The sequence below is a fragment of the Orcinus orca genome, chromosome 10, assembly GCF_937001465.1.
Source record: "Orcinus orca chromosome 10, mOrcOrc1.1, whole genome shotgun sequence".
In the NCBI taxonomy this organism is placed as follows: Eukaryota; Metazoa; Chordata; class Mammalia; order Artiodactyla; family Delphinidae; genus Orcinus; species Orcinus orca.
Genome location: NC_064568.1, coordinates 38598399 through 38623506, shown reverse-complemented (window position 1 = coordinate 38623506; position 25108 = coordinate 38598399). Strand labels below are relative to the sequence as shown.

Genomic DNA, 25108 nt, shown 5'->3' with positions numbered 1-25108 from the left:
AGTTTCTGCTTTACAACAAAATGAATCAGTTATATATATACATATGTTCCCATATCTCTTCCCTCTTGCGTCTCCCTCCCTCCCACCCTCCCTATCCCACCCCTCCCAGCGATCACAAAGCACTGAGCTGATCTCCCTGTGCTATGCGGCTGCTTCCCACTAGCTATCTACCTTACGTTTGGTAGTGTATATATGTCCATGCCTCTCTCTCGCTTTGTCACAGCTTACCCTTCCCCCTCCCCATATCCTCAAGTCCATTCTCTAGCAGGTCTGTGTCTTTATTCCTGTCTTACCCCTAGGTTCTTCATGACATTTTTTTTTTCTTAAATTCCATATATATGTGATGGCATACGGTATTTGTCTCTCTCTTTCTGACTTACTTCACTCTGTATGACAGACTCTAGGTGCATCCACCTCATTACAAATAGCTCAATTTCGTTTCTTTTTATGGCTAAGTAATATTCCATAGTATATATGTGCCACATCTTCTTTATCCATTCATCCGATGATGGGCACTTAGGTTGTTTCCATCTCCGGGCTATTGTAAATAGAGCTGCAATGAACATTTTGGTACATGACTCTTTTTGAATTATGGTTTTCTCAGGGTATATGCCCAGTAGTGGGATTGCTGTGTCATATGGTAGTTCTGTTTGTAGTTTTCTAAGGAACCTCCATACTGTTCTCCACAGTGGCTGTATCAATTTACATTCCCACCAACAGTGCAAGAGGGTTCCCTTTTCTCCACACCCTCTCCAGCATTTATTGTTTCTAGATTTTTTTTGTGTGTGTGTGTGGTATGCGGGCCTCTCACTGCTGTGGCCTCTCCCGTTGCGGAGCACAGGCTCAACGTTGAGCACAGGCTCAACGGCCATGGCTCACGGGCCTAGCCGCTCTGTGACATGTGGGATCTTCCCAGACCGGGGCACAAACCTGTGTCCCCTGCATCGGCAGGCGGACTCTCAACCTCTGCGCCACCAGGGAAGCTCTGTTATGGTAGTTTTTAATATCTGTTTTGCACTTAGATTTCTACATACACATAGTGTTCTGGCTGTTTATTGGTATGTTTAAAGCATAACAACATAGTGGTTTGAAACGGCCAGTTGGTTTTGCTCACAATTTTGTGGCCAAGAATTCAGGGATTTAGAGCTCATCTGGGAATCTCATCTCTGCTGCACATGGTACTAGTTAGAGTGGCTCACCTGGGCCTGGAGGATCTATTTCCAAGGTGGCTCATTCATGGCTGGCAAGTTGGTTCTGCCTGTTGGCAGGGAGCTTACCTGGGACTGCTGATCAAGGTCCTTGGTTTCTCTCCATGTAGACCTTTCCACAGATACCTGGATTTCCTCACAGTACAATAGCTGGGTTCCAAGATTGAGTATTCCAAGATACAGGAAGTGGAAGCTGCCAGTCTCTTAAGGCCTGGGCTTGGAAACTTGCACAGTGACACTTCCTTTGTACTCCATTGGTCAAAGCACACCCAGGCTCCAATGAGTCTTTACCAACTTGCCTCTCTCTGACCCACAAGCCCCAGGCATCTAGATTAGAAATGGTCACTCTTCCATGCCACTCTTCTCATTGAGAGGTGTGTCTATGCCCCTTTCCCTTGAATCTGGGCAGACCCACTCCTCACCTGACCCTCCTTGTGTTCTCTTCCTTTTCCTTTTTGACCCCCTCTCTTTAGCTCTTGGCTTGTTCTTAGGGTGGCCTTGTGTTCTCAGAGGTGGTCATACTTCCGAAGATCCTGTCTCAGTTCCATGGAGCTCTTTCTAGTTTGTAGAGTCTTTGAGAAAGATTTCCATGTAATCTTCAAAACACCCCAGTAAGCCAGTTTCTAGTTTATTAGATGAAAAATGGCGTTTTTGGAGGTACATTTCTTACCCAGCATCAAATTTCATCTTCTGAATATCCAAACCCTGTAGCGATGACCCTTGTTCCAGTGGCCACTGGAATGTTGTACATGGATTAGTCTTGACCAAAGGTGCCTTGAGTCGATACAGTGAGCTGAGTATTTGCTGTATCTGGCAGAGGGACATTTAACAGGCTTATTCACTGGGGGAGCAAAGAGATTTTACTAGGAAAACAGGATTTTATCTGAGCATATCTATCTGTGGAAAGCACACCATTTAGTAGATGATTAGCCTGTAGAAAAACAGGTGAAAATGTGTGACTCTTCATCCTGAACCGTCTTGACATCAGGGTTGTGTGGGGTGGGAATCAGATCAGAAAGCCTGACTTCCTTCCTGGAGCTTTGTTTTCCCTGTGTGTAAAACAGGATTGAAAAGTGTTTACACTAAAGGAGTTGTTTTTTTCCCCCCTATTATAATAATGATGTATAAATGTACATTGTAGAAAAAGGGAGAAAGAAAATCTCCTGTGGTTCCTACCACTAGCATACTCCTCTGTCATTTTCTGCGTTCATCAAGAGGTGTCCGTGTCACATACACACACAGACATTTTAGACAGACCTGAAATCATGCTGAATCTATATTTTAACCTTTTTTTCATTCACTGTAGTTTGAGTTTTTTTTCCTTGGTTATTAAGTATTCTTTGGGAATGTAACTTTTAAAGGCTACCCAATATTCTTGTGTATGTGAGGAATATTTCAGATCTTGGTCCCAAGGAGCCTTGTTGAGGTGACCTCCAAATCATATCCAACACTATTACTGTCATCCAAACTACCACTCGCTCACCTCTTCCCAGGCGCCCTGCCTCTGTTCTTAACCCCTTAGTCTGTTCTCCATACTGAGTCAAGAGACATCTTTATCTTTGTAAAGCTTACATCTGCTAAAAACAGGCCTCCTCTACCACCCTGCCCTTAAGATTAAGCCCTGTTTGATCTGGCCTCTGGCCTCTTCTCTCTCCCCTTTCCCTTTGCATACCTTGTCCCAGCCACACCAGCCTCTTTCTGCCCCACAGATATGCCAAGCTTAGGGCCCACCCCAGGCTGCTGGCTCTTTTTTTCTTCTGTCTGCATGGGTACAGCCACCTCTTTCAGGCTTAGTTTCAGCATTGGAGCCCTTTCCATCCACCCTGATGAAGGCAGATTTCTCACAAAACCCTGTTATCTTCTTAGCAAATTTTTGTACTTGAAATTCTTTTTAGTCTGCATGTTTGATTCCAGTCCCATAGTAGGCCTTCAAATGTTTTTGGGCTGGCAGAGGGAAGGAGAACCCCCTCAGTACCTGCAAACCTGCTTTGGATTGTCAAAGCCTACCTGCCAGGGACTTCCCTGGTGGTGCAGTGGTTAAGAATCCACCTGCCAATGCAGGGGACACGGGTTCGATCCCTGGTCTGGGAAGATCCCACATGCCGTGGAGCAACTAAGCCCATGTGCTGCAACTACTGAGCCTGTGCTCTAGAGCCCACGAGCCACAACTACTGAGCCCTCATGCCACAACTACTGAAGCCTGTGCACCTAGAGCCTGTGCTCTGCAACAAGAGAAGCCACCTCAATGAGAAGCCCGTGCGCCGCAACGAAGAGTAGCCCCCACTCCCCACCACTACAGAAAGCCCGCACACAGCAACGAAGACCCAACACAGCCAAAAATAGATAAATAAAATAAACTTATTAAAAAAAGAAAAAAAGCCTACCTGCCTGTTTGTAGGAAGAAATGCCAGCCTATGTCAGGGCAGTAAGAGACTAAGCTTGCCTAAGCCTCATGTGGGGTTCCCAGGTAAGGGTTGGCCTTCCAGTCAATTAGCCGAAATTGCCTAATGAGGACTCATAGGCAGAACATGGTCTGTCCTGAGACCTGATGAGATTAGATGGTGTGGTTGTCATACTTGCTGACTGGTCAGGAGATGTGCATGGGGGTTGGTGATAGAATAATTCAGTGTTTGTAACAGACCATGTAACAATCTATAGAAGGGGTAGAAAATCAAGTCTTATGCTAAGTGAGCTGCACTGGCTACCTGCCAAGCCTTGTTGGACCTGTGTGGGCTGATGGTTGTGGTATTTCAGGAGATTGTGGCAACTTTGGGAATCACAGTGACAGAGGAAGTGCTGCTTGGCATCAGCCAGGTATGCCCATCGGGTAATATCAACTCCTAAAACAAGCACTTCCCTATATTTTATACACCAGACTTCAAGGAAACAGGTCAGGAGAAAGAAGAAGGGGACATGCCTGCCTGGAGGATTAACCCTGAGGTCCTGGATCCTTTGCTCTGCCCCACATCTGAGACTCTTTCATGTCCAAACAGCCCTTATCCAGTCTCATCCCAGCCAGCACCTATTACTTCCCTGCTGTTCTCTAGCTCTACCTCAAGAATCAGTTTGCTATTACTGACCCCATTTTAACTCCCAAATGGACTCCATTGATCTGATGTAAGAAGGGTCTATGGGCTACCTCCAGACCTTTGTGGCCAGCATGACCTTCCTGAAAGACCTGTGCCTTGGGTCTCTCTTCTTTTCTCCTGTGGCCTCAGGGCACCCTAAAGGAGATGGTCCTGGTGTGTGCTCCCTTGGACCAGACTAGACGCCTGTATGCAAAGCTCATCCCAGGTCTCGACTGTTCTTTGCTCTCACAGCAGTCTTAGGTCTTAGAACACCCTCTCTCTTCATCAGGGTCTGTAGGTATAGGTCCCACAGAAGCCAGCTTTGCCTTTGCTGGGCAGATCCTAAGCTGTCCCAAGTTGGCCATAGTATAAGTTACCCCCCTGACTTCCCTCAGGATTGGCGCTGGCTCCCTAAGGGTGCCTGTCCTCTGACTTGAGTTGAGTGTAGGACTGGCTGAGGAAGGTGATTATATGGCTGGAGATGTTCTAAGTCCTCCTCTCTGGGTTGGTCAGGAGAGAAGTCTTTGCGTCTCATGAAATGATTGGGCTGCCCCTCTAGATCCCCCTCAGATGTCTCATTTTGGTAGTGCCCATGAGGATGGCTTTTCATCCCTGCTTCCCTTTAGCCTCCTTGTCTGGAGACAATGTGGAATTTCTCTCAGCCCAAGATGTTGGCAGACTGGGAGCAGCCCTTCCTGGGACTGTGCTCTCATCTGCTGGCATAGGCCCCCAATTGTTCCCATGAGAACAATGGGTACTCTTTTTGGCCAGGAAGGGGAGCTCATGAAAGGAGTATTTCTTTGGATGCTTGCGAGCTTTGTGGCAACCCCGCCTGTGTGAGATGAACTGCAGTTTCTTCCTGCCTCAAGTGGGTGTTCCCTGGCTCTGAATTGATCCCTTGTGAACAGAGCACACTGGGAAATGTGGGTTGGCGAAGGAAGGCATCCTTGGGGGTGGGTTGTCAGAATGGCATTTGCCCAGACATATCAGCTCAAATACTTATTATTGAATATATAGGCTTCTATGTTTTAGAAAAAAAATTACTGACAAGGACTGAAAACATGATGAAGTAAAAATAGTTGATGTCAGGGCTTGGGATTGAGGGACTGATTCTGAGAATTTTATTAGTGGCTATAACCATCCTAAGCTGTCCCTTACTTTGGGGGGAAAATGATTAATTTTTGTTTTCAGATGAGAACAGTTAACATCAGATAAAATGCTTCATAATTCAGACCAGAGGGGCACTGATTGGGCTGGACAAGTTGTGTTCAACAACATGTGATCCTGTGGCCTTGGCCTTTGTGGCAACAGCCATATTCTGGCTTGAGGTTTGAATGTCAAGCAGCAGAACCAATTATTGTCTCTCATGGGTGTTCTGGCTCTCCTCTACTCGGTAAAGCAAAGTATGTCTACCCTGGTTCTACCCTGGTTCCTCACCTTCTGTGGGGGCAAAGACTTGGCCTTTGACCTCAAGCCAGAGGCTCTTCGTGTTGACATGTGCCATCTCCCCACAGCCCAGCCATGTGACTGCCCATGTGCATCATTTGTGGAAGGTGAGCTTGGCCACAGATTAGTCTCATTGTCATAGTCCATGGCACAGACACAGGATCACCCTGAATGTGAGTCAGCACCGTGGGGGCCTCTGAAACGTGACTGGAAGCTGACTCCATCAGAGGGACTATTTCCTGCCCCCCTGAGCAAAGGAGCCCACCACACAGTTGGCCTGCCCCAAGGAGGCCTTGATCACCTCATGTGTGAGTGCCTCCAGGGTGTTGCCTATGGTATCCAGCCATAGACGGCTGTGGGTTGGCTCAACTCCGCAGCTTGGGTGAGGGGTGAGGGGCTGAAGGGTCCAGGAGCCAGTGACCAGGTCTGAGGGAAGGCAGGGACTTTGCCAGGGCAGGCTGCTAAGAGGCCTAAGCAGTGGGGTGTCACAGGGCAGCAGTTTGTGCCACTGTGAAATGGACCAGTGAGAAGACCCTCTAACACATCTGTTAGGGATTCAGGGAAGGGCCCAGCCTGAACCCCTGGGGCTGTCCTGTCTTGAGGTGTTGGTTGGAAGGTGCCACCACTGAGGCTCAAAGGACCCTCCAAAAGGTTTGTAGTGTGGGGGAATTCTCACCAAATGCAGTTTCTTTTTTTTTTTTTCTTTGCGGTACGCGGGCCTCTCACCGCTGTGGCCTCTCCCACTGCGGAGCACAGGCTCCGGACGCGCAGGCTCAGCGGCCATGGCTCATGGGCCCAGCCGCTCCACGGCACGTGGGATCCCCCCGGACCGGGGCACGAACCCATGTCCCCTGCATCGGCAGGCGAACTCCCAACCACTGCACCACCAGGGAAGCCCCAAATGCAGTTTCTTGATTATACTTTATTCCTAAGATCCCTCTTTGCTGGCCAGTATCAGCTCACCCAAGTGACAAGGATATGAAAGTGCTCATCCATCTTTCTGGAACTTTTGCTTGCCATTTCTAAGTCCCATAACTCCTGCATGGGTAAGATACCACCTTGTGGGTTCTGAATGATAAAGCTTAGGTTTTCTTGGTTTTAGAAACCAGTGGTCATATAGTTAATTAAGCCCTAGTGAGAGTCCAGCTCCTCAGTTTTGATGGGCAGAAATCTGCTCTTTGATGAGGGACTAAGTAATACAAGCTCCTCTGCCAATTTGTTCTTTCTCCAGGTATATTATGCTGATTTGGGGTGAGAGACTCTACATTGCATGGTGTTTAGCACAGGTGCTGTATCTTTATCAGACCAAGTGTTTGACAGTCTACTGTGCCAGAGAAGGCTCCAGCGGAGAAGTTGAAGAGAATGTCTGAGAACTGAATAGCCAGTTACTAGTCATCTGCTAGTATAGACTGAGGAGTGACCAAAACCTTCACGTTTGGCAGTTCCCCAATCATTGGTCATGGTGATTATTTGTGGGCATTGCTGGGCAGGTAGTCTTCAGAACTCCTTATGTGTCTTCCCAGGTTTTGTGGTTTTGATTCTTAATGTTTTTGGATGTACTTTATGGATCAGGATTTCTAAAATTGGGTGTGTGGCTGTTCAAGATCTTATTTTCCTCAGTGCTGGGCTTGCCTTCTATCTCAGAAGCATGTTCTCTCTGAGGGTTGCTGAAACTGGAAAGATTTCTGGCTCTTTGTGAGTGGCCTGTGATCTAGAGCCCATGATCTCAAATCAGGCTTCCTCCTGCAGTTTCTGCCTCCTGCAGGTGTTCCCATTGCCTGAAGTCTCCTTTCCAAGATGGCTGCTTTATAAGGTCAGCAAGGGAGTATTGGTATTTAATGATGGAGGGTGACTTGAAAACCTGGGGGTGACTTGAAACCCTGGGGGAGTTCCATGGCCGGGGACAGCCTGTCACCCCAAATACATGTGCTGGTGTTATGAGCACTTCACACAGAGCTCTGATTCCTGCTTCTTGGTGCCATTCCTAGCCTGGCAGCCCTTAGAGGGTCAGTTGTGGGTGGTTACAGTACAGCTAGGACAGAAATTTCTATATGAGTAAACTAAGGATTCCAAGGATAGTTGGAATCTCATGTGCAAATATGCCAGGATCAAGCACATCTCTTTTAGACTTAGAGGATGTGAGTGCTGGCTTTGGGCTGTCACCTGCAGCAAGTTCTCCCTGCCCTCTCTGCCCCTCAACGTTTTCATCCACTCTTAGCAAACAGGTCTTAACAGGTAAGCAAGTCCCTGAGGGTCCCCAGCCTTGGCCGTGTTCCCCTCTAGGGTCCTGGCTTCCTCTTCCTGTGGCCTCTCCACTTCCCTTTGATGCTTTGAGTTTCTGCTTTGGGGTATGAACAGGGAGACAAAGCCTCAGTGTGTGCTGGGTCCAAGGCCATTTGGGAAAGAGGATGAGGGAGTGGAGCCTGGACACGCCCTGGATCCATTCCTGCAGCAGCCTCACAATGTGTACTGTGTCCTCTCTCAGCCCATAGGGGCGGGTGAGGAACCAGCACTGACAGAGTCCAGCGTGTGCCTGGCCCTGTGATCATACAAGGCTGGCATCTTTTCCCCCTTCTTACATGTGAGAAAACAGGCTGAGGTTAGATGAAGCCTCAGACTGCCTGGAGATGGGGCTTCCCTTCGGATACGGTGTTTTTATAGAGATGAGTCCTGGTTTGTCATGGGGGCGGTGTCTCTGAGAAGGAACTTTCATATCCCACTTCACCCTTAGGCCCTGAGAGGAAAAGTGGTCTAGATCCTGGAAGTTTTGCAAGCTGGGGAGGATGTCCAGAGTTCCCATGGACTGAGGGGCTCCTGCTTTGTCACAGTAGAGCGGGTGTTGCATCCCAGAGCGTTCCCTCAACTGAGTGCCCTTGAGAGGGAGGGGGGCTGCTAGTGGAATCCTTTGGGGACTGTGGACACTGCCAGACCTTCAGGCATGTTCAAACTTCCCAGTTCAGGGGCTTTCCCTAAATGGCCTTGAAAATGCAGAGATGTCAGCTTCCCTGTGACTTGGGTAGGTTCCTTGTGGAACTCAGATTTGTTTTGCTTCCTGTGGCCTTTCTATTAAAATGAATCATTGCCAACCAAAGTGCTGCCTGGATCTGATGTTTGCAGTACCAAGATGTTCAGAGATGCATGGATTTTAGAATGTTCAGGTTAGAATCTCTCCTTGTCTGAGGAGTACCCAAGACACCAGGGACTGTTTGCTTCTGGGTGTAGATCCAGGTTGAACACCTATCCTGTGGCCAGGGCTCTAGTACCTTGAGGAGCCAGAATTTGCAGAAGGGAGGGCAGGTGCAGGGTGGAGTGGCTTGGCTCTGTTTTTCTGACATGGCTTATCCCAAATGTTGTCTCTAAAGCTGTGGGTAGACCGTAGTGAAAGAATTTGTTTCTGTAACCAAAATGAAGGTACACAGTTCTGCTCTTCCATCGCCCAGTTTGAGATTGAGCATTATAACTTACTTTGGTGAAACCTGGGGTTTTCTTTAATGTTTGTTATTTATATTACACGTTATTAACATGTTAAAATGTTACTTAGCATAGTTCAAATAAGTGTATATTTTCTAAGTCTGGCTGTGTGGGAGCCTTGACCAACCTGGGTTTATGCCTTAGGGCATGTCTGACAACAGAACTGTGGCTGTTGGGGGTCAGCAGAATGGGAAGCTGAGCCAGCCAGGGGAGCTTGAGGAGATGAGGGCCCTTCTCTATTCTCTCTGTTATAAAGTGCCCTTACGTAATTGAGACAGACTTGAAAAAGCACTGATGCTGCTTACTCATCTGTGCTGATGGAACACACGGCGCTGGGCACAGGCCTAACTGCCTGGCCACTGAGGCATATCCCATGGGCCTGGCCAGCCACTTGGCACCCATCTGGAGCCTCTCCTGGTCTCTCTTGGCCCTGTTCAGTCTTCTCTACAAGTGGCTTCTCCTTGGCTGACTTCATCCAGAGCTCCATTCTTGGCCCTCCCTTTCTCCTTTCTCTGCCTGATCTCTTGCAGATGTGCTCTCATTCCAGTGGTAGTCATTGGGATGGAGTGGGCTTAGGAGAAATACCCTTGGGTGGCCGGAAACCTGGGTCCGCGCCCTGGCTCACCTACTCTCTTCCTCTCAGGAAGTTCTTACCCCACCCCTGTAAAAGATCTCATGGTTCCCTTGACTACTCCATTTGGCCTTAACATCTTTGCTTCACATTTTTTGCAAAACTAGATCATTCAACCTTTGCTTTATATGTTTGTATGTGGATGTGGCAGTTTTTGTATTTAACATAATTGAACTGAAAAAATTTAAAGCATAGGTTTTTCAGTCAAAGCAGTTGTGATAAGTATTTTTGTAGCTAAAAAAGATTGTAAAGGAAGAATATATTTAGTGTTTTTCATGGATTTGAAGACACCCATGTTTACAGTTATTTTACCATTTCTGATGTTGGTTCTGTTTGCAGTGGATGGTGAGTGATGGGATGGGAGATTCTTAGTGGTTCATTAATTAGATGACTGTGCACCCTAGAGTTGATGGAATGTGGTCACAAAAGAAACTCTGTGAACTCAGTGGTTCAGAGAGCAGTCAATAAAGGACAACTCCTAATAATGTCATATGTCTTCTCATGGCTTTTTGCTGGAGGTAAGAAATCTCTTTACAGGCAGGGTAAATATCTGGTCTCTGATAAGGTTGATGGAATGGCATGCACATGGACACCCGGGTCCTAGCTGGGAAGAGCAGGTATGAGTTCAGGGTCTCTTCCCCAATCACTCAGGCACCCGGCTCTTGGAAGGAGGAAGCCTGACGAACCAGAGCCCCTGGGGAACCCAGAAGCTATAGCTGTGGCCTTCCTGCCACAGGGAGGGAAGCGTTTTAGTTTCCCTCTCCTGACAAGCAGTGACCATGAAGGGCAATCCCTGGGCCGAGGCTGGCAGTAAGACATGCCATCTGTTGGCCATTGTGTTTCTGGACTTGACGGACAGGGCAGTGGAGCTGACTGAGAGTGCCTTTAGGCAGACCAGAGAGTGGGTCCCACCTTTCTTGCATTGGGGGCAGGAGTAGGTGTTTCCCGAAGGTGAGAGAAGTCATAGATGGGGCCTGGGCAAGAGGCGAGTCTTGTTTCCCTCTTGTCAGCTGATGGTGGAAGTTTTTATGGTGGCATTCCCTTGGGGGCTTTACGTATTACCAGTCATGTTGCTGTGGAGAAGGACTTCCACCCTGAAATAAGTCTGGGAGGTGCTGTTGGGTGGAAAAGGGGATGAGCTCCTGAGGCCTGCTCTGTGCTTCGGCTTTCCAAGGACAGAGGTGAGCTCTGTCCATTTCCCAAACTTAGTTGACTATAGAATTCTCTTTTAGAGAGACTGGAGGTCCTTGGAATGCCTTTCATAAACGCTCTTCTTAGGATAATTGTTTACATTCCCCTACCCTGGACATTGCAGTTTTTCTTGAGATTTGAAAAGCACTGTTAAGACATTAGGTACAGCTAACCAAATGTGCCCCACTACACTTGAATGTAACATGGTGGTTGTAAAATGAGGCATTTGGGGGTATTGAGTTGTCCCTGCACCCAGACCTGTGTGCATTTCCACTTCTGGGCAGGAGAGGCACTCTAGGCCAGGCATATACCTTGAGCAAAGTTGTGGTGTCTGTGGAGGGTAGGGTAGAAGTCTGAGGCAAGGTTGGAAAGTAGTGCTGAGGGGTGAGACACCCAGGCTTGATTCTGCAGGCAGAGTGGACGAGTAGGTGGCAGGGCACTTCATTGGTATAAAAACCTGCAACATTCTTGAGCTCCATGGCATCAGTTCTCTGGGATGAGACATGTGTTTTGAGTGCCAGAACTGCTGTCTCCCCACCGTGTGGCCTTGGGCGAACCATTTGCCTTCCATGCTAGCCCATCTGGCAGCCCCAGTCTTTCGTGATAGGTAAATGAGCTCCAGGAGAGAGGCGTTGGTTCCTCCACCAGGAATTCTGAATTGTACCTCAGGCCTGTCACACAGGCTAGGCCATTGGTTCACTGTTGTGATCATTTTCGGGTTATGCAGTGATGGTGGCAATTAACTCATGCTGACATCTCTTCTAGGTATCAGCAGCAGGGAAGGAGACCTTACCGTCCTGGCTGCAGTGGGACCCACAGAGCCACACCCTGGAGGGTCTCCCCCTTGACACTGATAAGGGTGTGCATTACATTTCAGTGAGCACTGCACGGCTGGGGGCCAATGGAAGCCACGTCCCGCAGACTTCCAGTGTGTTCTCTGTTGAGGTCTACCCTGAAGACCACAGTGAGCCACAGTCTGTGCGGGCGGCGTCACCAGACCCTGGTGAGGTGGTATCATCTGTCTGTGCTGCCGATGAGCCTGTGACTGTCCTGACGGTAATTCTGGATGCTGACCTCACCAAGATGACCCCAAAGCAAAGGATTGACCTTCTGCACAGGATGCGGAGCTTCTCAGAAGTGGAGCTTCACAACATGAAGTTGGTGCCAGTGGTGAATAACAGACTGTTTGACATGTCGGCTTTCATGGCTGGCCCAGGAAATGCAAAAAAGGTGGTAGAGAATGGGGCCCTGCTCTCCTGGAAGCTGGGCTGCTCCCTGAACCAGAACAGTGTGCCTGACATTCGTGGTGTGGAGGTCCCTGCCAGGGAAGGTGCTATGTCTGCCCAGCTTGGCTACCCTGTGGTGGGTTGGCACATCGCCAACAAGAAACCCCCTCTCCCCAAACGTATCCGGAGGCAGATCCATGCCACACCCACACCTGTCACTGCCATTGGGCCCCCAACCACAGCCATCCAGGAGCCACCATCCAGAATTGTGCCCACCCCCACATCTCCAGCCATTGCTCCTCCAACTGAGACCATGACTCCTCCAGTCAGGGATCCTGTTCCTGGGAAGCCCACAGTCACCATTCGGACTCGAGGTGCCATTATTCAGACCCCAACCCTCGGCCCCATCCAGCCCACTCGGGTGTCAGAAGCTGGCACCACAGTTCCTGGCCAGATCCGCCCAACAATGACCATTCCTGGCTATGTGGAGCCCACGGCAGTTGCTACCCCTCCCACAATTACCACCAAGAAGCCACGAGTATCCACGCCAAAACCAGCCACACCTTCTACTGATTCCTCAACCACCACAACTAGAAGGCCGACCAAGAAGCCACGGACACCCCGACCAGTGCCCCGGGTCACCACCAAAGCTCCCGTCACCAGATTGGAAACCGCCTCCCCGCCTACTCGCATCCGCACCACCACCAGTGGGATGCCCCGCGGAGGAGAACCCAACCAGCGCCCAGAGCTCAAGAACCATATCGACAGGGTGGATGCCTGGGTTGGCACCTATTTTGAGGTGAAGATCCCGTCAGACACCTTCTATGACAACGAGGACACCACCACTGATAAGCTGAAGCTGACCCTGAAGCTTCGGGAGCAGCAGTTGGTAGGCGAGAAGTCTTGGGTGCAGTTCAACAGCAACAGCCAGCTCATGTATGGCCTGCCTGACAGCAGCCACGTGGGCAAGCACGAATATTTCATGCACGCCACAGACAAAGGGGGCCTATCAGCTGTGGATGCCTTCGAGATCCATGTCCATAGGCGCCCTCAAGGGGATAGGGCTCCTGCTAGGTTCAAGGCCAAGTTTGTGGGTGACCCAGCAGCTGTGGTGAATGACATTCACAAGAAGATTGCCCTGGTGAAGAAGCTGGCCTTCGCCTTTGGGGACCGCAACTGCAGCACCATCACTCTGCAGAATATCACCCGGGGCTCCATTGTGGTGGAATGGACCAACAATACACTGCCCCTGGAGCCCTGCCCCAAGGAGCAGATCACGGGGCTGAGCCGGAGGATCGCTGAGGATGATGGCAGACCTCGAGCTGCCTTCACCAACGCCTTGGAGCCCGACTTCAAGGCCATGAGCATTTCTGTGACAGGCTCTGGCAGCTGTCGGCATCTACAGTTTGTCCCAGTGGCGCCACCCAGGAGGGTGCCCTCAGAGGCACCACCTACGGAGGCGCCAGATCGGGACCCTGAGAAGAGCAGCGAGGATGATGTCTACCTGCACACGGTCATTCCGGCCGTGGTGGTTGCAGCCATCCTGCTTATTGCTGGCATCATTGCCATGATCTGCTATCGCAAGAAGAGGAAGGGCAAACTCACCCTCGAGGACCAGGCCACCTTCATCAAGAAGGGGGTGCCTATCATCTTTGCAGACGAACTGGACGACTCCAAGCCCCCACCCTCCTCCAGCATGCCGCTTATCCTGCAGGAGGAGAAAGCCCCCCTCCCCCCTCCTGAGTACCCCAACCAGAATGTGCCCGAGACCACTCCTCTGAACCAGGACACCGTGGGAGAGTACACACCCCTGCGGGATGAGGATCCCAATGCCCCTCCCTACCAGCCCCCGCCGCCCTTCACAGCCCCCATGGAGGGCAAGGGCTCCCGTCCCAAGAACATGACCCCATACCGGTCGCCCCCTCCCTATGTCCCCCCTTAACCCACAAGCGCCTGGGTGGAGGCAGGGGTAGGGCAGGGCCCTGGAGACAACACGGTGTTGTCTGTGGAGACCAGTGGCCTGCAGACCATCGCCCACTGGGAGCCGACACCTGACCTAGCACACGCTGACACACACGGGGCCTGGACAAGCCCGCCCACTTGGTCCTCCTAAACCCCAAAGCAGCTGGAGAGACTTTGGGGACATTTTTACTTTTAATTTTTGCCTAACAGCTTTTTGTTTGTTCATAGAAAATTCTTCGCTGCGTTTTTGAAGGCTGGCTCTGAAAGCACCGTTTGGAGTAGAGGTAGATGGAGGGAGCGAGGAACCGTGAATGAACTCGCAGGCAGTGCTGGGCGGCCTCCCGGCTCTCTGCGTTTTGCCTTTAACACTAACTGTACTGTTTTTTCTATTCACGTGTGTCTAGCTGCAGGATGTAACATGGAAAACAGTAGCTAAAGATTAAATTCAAAGGACTTTCAGAAGTTAAGGTTAAGTTTTTACATTTAATCTGCTGTTTACCTAAACTTGTATGTGTAATTTTTGGGTGGGTATGGGAAATTGCTTTGCTAAAAATAAGCTCCCAGGGTGTTTCAAACTTAGAGAAGACCAAGGGACAGTATTTTTTATCAAAGGAATCCTATTTTTTCACACTACGTAAACTTTGTTGCTCTGATACCCCAGAGAGCCTGACTGGGGGCCTCCTGGCCCTGGCTCAGGGGCCAGGGCCCTGGTGCTGGGTTTGCTGTCCCACTGTTGCCAGGGGCTGGAAGCTGGAGGGGCCTCTTAGGCCATGGACATCCACACCCCCACCCCATGCACGCTAGCGGCCCACAACCAAGGGGTCTTCATTTCCATAGAAAAGGGACTCCAAGAGGCAGTGGTGGCCGTGGCCCCCAACCTAGGTGCTCCAGGTGGGCCAGCTGCTCGTGGGGATGCCTGGGGAGGTCGAGAGACTCGACCACATCAGCCTGTTTTCTTTTACCCTTTTTCTGTGTGTTTTTTTTCCCCCTTCTAAAAGGAATATCACGGAGTTTTGAAACACTCAGTGGGGGACATTTTGGTGAAGATGCAATATTTTTATGTCATGTGATGCTCTTTCCTCACTTGACCTTGGCCACTTTGTCCCAACAGTCCACAGCCCAACCCTGACCCACCCCACCCCTTTTCTCTGGCGCTCCAGTCCCAGGCCTTGGGCTTGAACAGCTGGGAAAGGTCTGGTGGCTGGGGAGGAGTGCCAGCAATAGTTCATAGTAAAAATAGGGGGGCTCTCAAAGCTAATTTTTTACTAAAGTTTTTATACAGCCTCAAATTGTTTTATTAAAAAAAACGATTAAAAATGGTGATGCTTACAGCAGTTTGTACAAGCTCCTAGTGTTGATTCCATGGGACTGACGGCTTTGCTCATTTTGATTTTTTTCCCCCCTTCTTTTCCTAATGGTTTAAATTCTGGAATTACACTGGGGCTTCTTTTGCCTTTTTTAGCAGAACATCCGTCCATCCATCTGCATCTCTGTCCCGTGACTCAGGGGCACCCACTCAGCTTTGATTCTCCTCCTTTGGAAGAAACCATTTTGAGCATGACTTCTTGATGTCTGAGAGTTATTTTGGGTACCTTTTAGGGAGGAATGCCTTTTGCAATAACGTATCCCTTCCGTGATCGAGGGCGGGTGGGTGGGTGGACCCAGGCTCCCTTTGCACACCAAGCAGCCACTTCTAAGCCATACTGACCATTTTGCAGAGGATTCATGTGTGCTGCCTCAGGAGGGGAGGAACGGTCAGAGTGGAGGGGTCTCCACCCTGCCCTTCTCTGGAGGGTATTCCCGCTTGCGCCTTCTCCCCCAAGGCCTAGCCTCTCTCTCCTGCCTGGTCCCCTGGTGGGGTGAGCAGTGCCACTGTGGGGGAAGCCTGTAGATGAGGGCTCAGTGGACCTGTGATGACTGGGCCTTGTGCCTCCAAGCCCTGATCCAAACCGGAGTTTCCCCAGTGCCCCGGAGTCAGGAGCGCAAGCTGAGTCTGACCTGGTGAGATTATTTTTGATGACCTTGCCAAAAGATAAACAATTTCCAGTGTTCCAGGTGAGGGCTTTGAAAGGCCTTCCAAATAGCTCCGTTGCCCCTAGCAACCCCACCATCGGGCATTGCCACGCAGAGACGTGGCTGGCCCAGAATGGCCTGTTACCATAGCAACAGGAGGCGATGGGGCAGTGAACAGAATAACAACAGCAACAACGCTCTTGCAGGCCGCCTCCTCCCCTGAGTGCCCGGCTGGCAGTGGTCTTTGGACTCTGTGAGACAGAGAGCCAATCTCACATTCAAGTGTTCACCAACCACTGACGTGTTTTTATTTCCTTCTATATGATTTTAAGATGTGTTTTCTGCATTCTGTATAGAAACATATCGAACTAAATAAAAGTGTCTTTATTACAATACCATTGCCTCCAAGCATCTTTTTCCCTAGCCCCTACACAACATGAGTGTAGGGTGGAACTAGAGTCCATGTGACAGAGGGAAGAGGGGACCCAGCTAGGCCCACTCGGAGGTGGCCTTTGAGCAGCTGACCAAATAGCCTTCACATCCTTACCATTTCTGTTCCTCTGGGAGGGGTGGGTGTGTGCACCAGAAGCTCTGTCAACCAATGAGCCCTCCTTAGCACCTCTTCTGCCTGAGCCAGCTGAGATAAATCTCCTTGAGCCTCAATTTCCTCATCTGTAGTGCGGGGTGGGGAGAGGAACGGGCAGAAAACCCAGTGAGACTGGGCGGGAGAGGAGGATGGTGGGAGAGGTCTTGCTACAAGCTGTCTGCCCCAGAGTGGGTCAGCTTCTGCAGGTTCCAGACAGGGGTCCCTCAGGCTGGGCCCCCTGCCTACTACCTTGTGGGGTTGAGGCTGGCCAGTCTCCCAGGTAGTCTCAGGCAGGTTTGGCCTTGGCCTTGGCCTTGGGGTGGGGAGAAGGGGAGAATGGTTTCTGGCCAGGATGTTCTGCCTTCATTGGGCCTGTAGTTTCTGGGGGCCTGCCCCTAAGTGCCCTGCCTGGGATGGACAGGCCAGCTGGGTAGCCTTAGCATGACTTAGTGCCCAGGAAGGGGCAGGTTGTCCTGGGACACTGCCAGGGCGTGGGAGGCAGGGCATGCAGCAGCTGTGTCTTCAGAGGCAGGATCAGGGCCATTGGTCACAGAACAACTGGTGCCTCTTTGGGCTCACTCCCACCACCACAGGGTCCTCACCATCTCCACCTACAGCACCCAGGCTGCTGCTCTGCTCACAGCTTTCAAGACCCAGAGCTGAGACTGGTCCTGTATTGCAGATAGAACTGAGTCCCAGAGTGGGGAGTTGGGGGTGAATTACTTGTAGGATACCACACTGATAAATACCAGGAAAAGCTGTCCCCAGTGCAGAGTTCAGGGACACATACCTCACCCCAAGACCTAGCAGCAGGAGCCCAGGAAATGACCCTGCCTTTGCTCTCTTGGCCTCAGGAAGTTCTGCTTAATGTTTAACCTGAAGCCACTGATGGAGGTGACCCTAGAGTTTCAGCTGGGGTGGGGCTAAGTTGGTCTGTTTGTGTCCCTGTGAAGGCTCCTTGTGTCCAGGAGGTGCCCCTGGGTGGTTTCCGGGCGGTAGCAGGGGCAGCTCTCAACCTTGGTAGTGGTTCAGGGGCGCCCCATGTCAGCCCGGCGGAGAGCCAATTGCCAGGGGCTCTGGGCCAAAGAGGGGGGACAGTGTCCATGGACTCCCAGGAGGTGGCGCCTCAGGCTGGAGTAAGCCTGACAGCAATGGGCAAGTCAGGCTGTGGGCGGGGTTAAGTAACAGCGGAGGCTGGCTGTAGGAGGGTGGAACCCGGCCTAGAGCAGAGCTGAGACGGCCGGGCACTGGACCAACCCTGGAGGGGGCGGGGCCGAGCGGGGCTGTAGGCAGGGCTAAGGCGGTAGGGCCTGCTGACGAGAGCCGCTCCGAGTTAGGCCGCGGAGTGGCGCTTTAACTGGGCGGGTCTTTTCTCTCTCAGACATCTAGGCAGAGACCCTGAGGGCGTTAGGGTGCGAGTTGCTGGGGTTTGGAGCCTGCCTTTCGCCGCGGCCGTTCTCCTTCAGAAAGGGAAGCTAGCAGAAAATAAATGGGAGGGGCGAGTCTGGGGCCCAGGCTTCCAGATGCCTTCTGTTACTGGGGCCCTGCTGGCAAACCTTGAATTCGGACGTACTTAGGCAGGAAGGAATAAGGACCTTTCCTTTGCACCTTAGCTTTTGTAAACCTCCAGGATTCCTGCGGTGGAGGCCAGCATGGGGCCTGCACACAGTAGGGCTCAGCGCTTGTTAGATGCTCCCTGAGTCTCCTCTTCCTCCAGCCTGAGAGCTCCTGAGAACACGGCCTAAAGTGCTGCGGATCTGGGAGGGTCCTGGATGGAAGCCAGGCGGCTCCAGTTGCTGTGACCCTAGGAGAAGACACTTGGCAGTAGAAACAGACAGGGATGGGGTAGCAGATGACACTTTCTCTGAGTCGACCCTGGAGTGGGGGCACCCTGAAGCCCCAGGGAACACCCTGCCCAAAGCTCTCTCCACAGCCCTGGGCACTCACTAGGACAGCAGGGAACATCCATTTGGCAGCTGGCTAGAGCTCCCAAAGGCAGGGCTGAGTGTATTCTTGCCTTGTGTCCTCATGGTGTTGCAGCCTCAGGCTGTAGAGGGCAAAGCCCAGGTTTGGGACTTGCTAAAATGGCTGGGAGTTCAGGTTAGGCCAGCTCCTTTTCCAGGGATCATGCCCCATTTCCCTCAGCATCTCTGTTGCAAAAGGTCTTGGGAGAGAAAGGTGAAGAATGGGGCTGGCTCCAGCCCACGATGGTAGGGGATGGGGAGGTCCTGATGGGAGGTGGCAGCAGCTTTCCTCTGGGTGTGCCTGTGGGAGAGGACCAGCTTTGTCCTGGGTGAACTCACCCTCAGGGAACATGTGCCTAGTTGGGCTGGACAAGAAGCAGGGCCTGGGGGATCCGCTGAAGGGGATGGAGTCCTCCTCTTGTTTGAGGAGCACATGGTGCATATGTGTGTAGGGGGGAGGCCAGCGTTTCTGTGTCCAGTACCGTGATTAGAGGGCAAATGAGAGGCTAAGGAGGCATCCAGTGTGACCCCAATGGCTCTGACTCAGCAGCCACTGTGCCTCCCAAGGCTCACCCTGGGTCCCAGGCAGTACAATCAGCTTACTCCTCTCCTCAGAGACGCCCTAGGCCAGGCAGGGCTAGGAGAGGGACACAGCCACCCTCTGAGCCCCAAGAAGATCCCTGGAGCAGATCCGGGGATGAGGGAGGGCTTGGTTGAAATGAGCAGACTGGGGGAGGGAGGGCTCAGGGGAACACATGACCTTTCTGTTCTCTGAAGGCAAGAGGAAGATGTACTTTGTTCAGCCTTACTAGGAATTCCTCAGTCTGTACTGTTAGCTTATGGTCAGAAAGGCCACCTTCTCAGAAAGCTGATGCCCATGCCAGGCCTGCCAGCTGGGGGAGTTATTAATACATAACTAGCAGTGCTAACCCAGCTGCTGCTGTGCAACTGATACCTGCTGCTACCCACCCCAGAACCCCAGGGAAACCTGAGTGTGACTTCAGCCCTTACAGCCTGGCCTGGCCTGGTGGTGCTTTGGCCACACCCACGGATGCAGGGGATGGTAGTGGTCCTGCATGGAGGGCCAGCAGTCAAGCCCTACAGATTCAGGGCCTGGTTTGCGCAGCAGGCAGACAAAGGCCAGACTTGGAGATTGCAAGTTCAGTGAGGGTGGAGTAAGCTCAACAGCCTTGATTTCTGCTGCATCCTTGGGCCCTAGCATGATGCTGTCTTTATTCTAGGGCTCAAAAGTGCCAAATTGAACTGAAATTATTTAACTAAATTGAATTTAACTGAATTGAAATCATCCATCCTAGAAGAGGCCTAAGGGACTGTGGACCTTTCTACTTGCCATAAGGGTTTTGTTTCACCGACCTGCCCTATTCTGTCCATCTTTCCTGGAAGGCAGGAATTCTTCCAGTGGCTCCTGGAAGCTCCCTGGACGAAAAAAAACCTTATCATAATCCACTCTGATCAGGACAAAGATAAAGCTCAGTGCAGAGAGTAGCTATGTCCCATGGCCTGAAATACCTGGTGGTAAAGGTTAATTCCCAGTAATGGGCTTGGGTTTGCAGTAGTGGAGCCACAGAGGGTCAGGAGGTAGGGTTCCCTTTAATAGACTTCCCTGAAGACATGTGGAACTGAGTCTGATGAAGGGGTTGAACTAGCTTTCCCTTCCCGTGAACTGTCCAAGTCATGTATGATCCTCTGTTGCCTGGAGTAGGATACATGGGCTGGTTAAGAGAGGGCATAGGGGCATGACTTGCCACCTGACCTGTTCCCCCCGCTCCCCATCCATGGAACAGAGGTAGGTGGAAGCAACTCCATGGAAACTGGGATCCTAGTGGGAAGGACTGCAATAGTAACTGAGGTAGCATTTTCTTTTTTTTTTTTCTCATTATTTATTTATTTTATTTTTGGCTGTGTTGGGTCTTCGTTGCAACACGTGGGATTTTTGTTTTGGTGTGCAGGCTTTTCATTGCGGCAGGCAGGTTTTCTCTCTCTATTTGTGGCGTGCGGGCCTAGTAGTTGTGGCGTGCGGGCTTAGTTGCCCCGCGGCATGTGGGATCTTAGTTCCCTGACCAGGGATCCAACCTGCTTCCCCTGCATTGGAAGGCAGATTCTTTACCACTGGACCACCAGGGAAGTCCCGAGGTAGCATTTTCTATAGTTTACAGGAAACCATTTGTGTGCTTGTCTCTCCCCTTCTGCAAACTGAACTTCTTGAGTGAAGTTCCCACAGTCTTCACTGGGCCTGGCGCCGAGTAAGAGTTAGGTATGCACTGGCTGAAGGAGGATGAGTGTGCGTGCACGCACGAATGAGATCTGCAAAGCCAGCCTGGAGGCCTGTTTGGGGGAAGGCAGAGGGGCAAGGAAAGCAGCATGTTTTGACTTGGACAATTACAACTTGGAGAAGCCATGTCTTCATTATGTCACAACAAGCCTTTGGAAGCACATAACTCTGATAGCAATGGGGCTTAATTAGCTTTCTTGGGAGCAATGCATGAGCGGTGGGGCTAGGCTAGTGATAAACATTTCCGATAATTTTTTTACTGGCTTTTTTCACATAATTCAAGTAAAGATTTGCACATTGCAACAGTAAAGGAAGTATGCAGACAAGGCATCAAGCAAATTCTATACTTTTCAGTTTTGCTCCCTTTTCCTACTCTACAAAGGGCATGGGTCATCTGAAGATCCTAGTACACAAGCAAAATTGTCCTAGCCAGCCCAGATGAGCTGCTGAGCAGGACAAAGATCAATCAGGTTTCTTGTTTGTAGCCTCATACCAGCCTTAGGCTTGCTTGAGAGCTGCCTTATTCCCCATGTTAGTGGGTAGTGCTGACAAACCTCAGCCAGGAGGGAAACCTTCTGTTTCTTTGGGCTTCCTTCCTTCCTCTTCAGTCCTGTTTTTCCATCCCAGAGGAGGAATGCACACAGGGATCCAATTTCCCGAGTTGCTTCTCACTGGGAGGTGAGATAAGCCTCAGCATCACTACAAAAAAAAGAAGAGTGCAGAAGTCAGGGGGCCCTGTAGATGGGAGCCAGCTCTCCCAGCCTCTCTGGAATAGTCCAAAGCCCGTAGCAACACGTCATCCAGAACTGTCCTCAGTCATCCTTCGTCATTCTCTCCCATCTCCACACTCTCTACCTCCTCTTCTTGCCTGCAAAATTTGTCATTCCTCTTCACCACCGTCGGCATCTTCATCTTTGGCTCCTGAGCCTCCCTGTGGAGGTCACCATGCTGAAAGTAGCAGCCCAGGGTAAACTGGATTGTGTGGGGAAGCAGGACAGCCTCCGAGTCTGCACCCTGACCCCTGTGCATGGGCTTGCATGCCTGTTGCCTTGCCCATGGCCCAGCTGGCATCCAAGTGCAGCTCCTGAGGCCCTGCATCTCTTCATTCTTCCAAGATTTGCCTTCCAATGACTAATAATTTCTACAAATCCCAGCAGCAAGCTGGCTCTGACTAGGCCTTTTCCTACCTGGATAGATTTTTTTCCCCCTGATTTCATTTTCCCTCTGGTCTTCTATAAGTGTTTGAGAGCACAGACTGGAGAAGTAAGTGGACATGTGTCCATCCATCAGTTCTATTTTGGCATGTGGACTGATTCTCCTCCCATCTGGTCTTTCTCCAAAATGACTGCTATGTGTCATATGTCACACTGAAGTGGGAAGAAAATGCATTTGGCAAGTGAAGTTTAGGGGGCTGGGGAGCTTCTGTAGGGTCTCCAGGTCCATCCCGTCCCTGGCCAGGCAGCAGCTGGACGAAGGAGGGAGTGGTACCAGACATACCACACAGCTGGTTTGCACAAACCGAGAGATTTGTGCATTCACTTGTCATGAAGTCAAGCCTAGTGAATTCTCCTAGGTCAGTATAGGCAGCTTGTCTATGACCCCTCCACCAGGAGACACTCTGGACACAACCTCAGCACCCTCCTTTTACTCATTAAGTCAACAACCCAAATGCAGTGTTGCAGGAGCTACAGCCAAAGGTCCCTCTGGTGTGCTTTTAGCCTGGTGGTTGGTGAAGCCCTTGGAAGTGCAAGTAAGGGAAATGCTCAGAGCTGCAAAGAGAACTCAGCCCAATCATTAGCCCCTGAGGTCCTGCTGAAAGCAGCCCAGGGGATAGGACAAGCCAGACAATGTCCTGCTCTTGAGGAATGCCCACTGTAGGTCAAGAGGAAGGAAACAACCCCTGGAACAATGAATAAAAACTGAATCAGAGCCCCAGACAACCAGAGGCCAGCACCATCCCATGGTTGGCAGGAGTCCCTAGGCTGAATGCCAGGGGTGGATGTGGACAGGGCAGGCATGTTCCTGGCAATGTTTCTCAGAGGAAGTGGGACTGAGAGTTTGAAAGGAAGGTAGGGGAACCGCTAACCCACACTTCCAGGTCTCTACTGTACTGTGTCCTTTGTCACCAAGGCAGCAAAGACCTTGGAGTTCTGCTAACAGCCAGCAATCCACTCTGAGGCAGGCAACTCCCCAGGCCTGCTGCCTGGGTAGGGCTAATTACCCCCATTGGTACCAGGGACATGTTGATTTAAATCTGTGGAAAGCCACAGCTCCTATGACTTCTACAAAAACAGAAAACAAACATCCTTCTCTCCCCCACTATCAAGTGGCCCAGCCCACACTGACTGGTGTCTGTGAAGCCAGAAGGGCCTGGGTCGGGCCAAGGTCAGGTCATTGGCCTGCCCATAGTGCCTTTGTACACGTTCTTCTGCAGGAGAAAAGGTGTGGCACAAAACCCCCAAATCCCAGACCACCCACCAGAGGGACAACTAATAATAAAGTTAGTTATGTGTATGCTGGGCACTTGTTGTTTTATTTGTATCAGCCACTCCACTCTCATAATCCCCCATGTTAGAAGGGCTAGTATTATTATAACTTTGCAGGCTAGGAAATGGAGGCTTGGTGAGCCTAAGTCAGTTGCCAAGGCCCCATTTGGAAAGTGGCAAGACTGAGGTGTGGATCCTTGTGGAGCCTATATGTGCACACCTAGTCACCAGACACAAAGATGATTGAAACACAGGAGGAAACACAGTGAAGACCATCATAACATAGGCAGAGAGGCTCTCATCATCCCGGGCAGTCAGAGTCAGGTAGTCAAGTCAGCGATCCAGGCTTCATGGAAACTCCATCCCAGAGGTTGGGGGGCAGCAGATCAGAGTGTATGGGAAGGCCCAGCCAAGGTCTGTCCATCAGCCTGGTTATCAGTGTTCATTGGGATCCCTGGAATTGTCCAGGTCAGGTTAGAACTGCTGACATCCCTTTTGATATATTCATCATCAGGAGAATTAAATGGGTTTGTAAAATGGGTCCAAATTTACTCAAGTTCTTCTACACAGCCATGATTTATGAAGCCAGGAATAGTTTGGAATATAGTCTGGATCTTCTAAGAAATATTCTCCCTCAGGAAAGCACAGGTTTGTGTGAGAAGCCAGGAGGCAGAGTAGTATGCAAACACTGAAGTCTGTAAAAGTGAGGTAATGGTTAATGCAGAGGCAGCCTGCAGCCCCTCATCTGGGAACAGTCCCTGGGAACAGTCCCTGGGAACCGCAGCTCAAAGCCTCTAAGAAATATCAATTCCTCTTCCCAATCTCCAAGGTCACTGTCCCAGGGCCTGCTGAGGCATCCTTCCATCTGGCTTCAGGCCAGCCCTGACACACCCTTTACCTTTCCCAGGGACACTTCCTGAGACTCCTGTCCTGCGGGACCAGGCCTCAGAGTGAATCCCAGATGGTTCGTTCCCATTGCACCATCTGAATAAAATCTTCACCCCCCAGCTAGCCTCATAACCAGCCCCATCACCCAGCATCCTTTATCTCCGTCCTCCCATGACATCGTGCCTCTTAACACTCTTGTTTATTTGCGTTTCCAACTCCTAAACATCCTTTAATGCCACACTCGGTGTCCCCTCTCTGAGGCCTGTTCCCACAAAGTCTGCCAGGTGGGACACTGAAGTTACCCAAATGAGAGCTCCCACTCCCAAGTTCTCCGAGTCAGAAAGCGCCACTGACTCCAGGGCAGGGCACGGCGCGACGCCCCCACGGCCCCTTCTCGTGATCCGTGTCCCTCCAATCCTGGTTGGGTGGGAAGCTCCCACCAACCGCCGCTGGGCTCCTGGTAGCACTCGCCGTTCGCGTCGGCCTCAGACGGCGCATGCGCTGCCGCCGGTGGCTGTTTCCCTGCGACCCCGCTTCTGGCTCGTGTACTAGAGTCCTCACGGGCTGGCGGGAGCGCGCGCACGCGTGGGGGGCGTCGTGAGCAGGGAAGGGGCACCCGAGCCGCGCATGCGCAGCGGCAGGCGGCGGCGCGAGCAGAGCTGGGAGATGATGGCG

General features: G+C 51.1%; 1 protein-coding gene across 10 annotated transcripts in view; it reads left to right on the top strand.

Annotated features, from left to right (window-relative positions):
• Window positions 1-16611, top strand: part of DAG1 (dystroglycan 1) — a 64446-nt gene extending 47835 nt beyond the window's left edge. For all 10 annotated transcript variants that reach the window (XM_004283950.3, XM_004283948.3, XM_004283951.3 and 7 more), the window contains one exon: window positions 11781-16611. In XM_004283950.3, coding sequence (XP_004283998.1) covers window positions 11781-14183 — 2403 coding nt within the window. In that variant the 3' untranslated portion in view covers window positions 14184-16611. The remainder of the gene's footprint in view (window positions 1-11780) is intronic.
• The last annotated feature ends 8497 nt before the right edge of the window (window positions 16612-25108 follow it).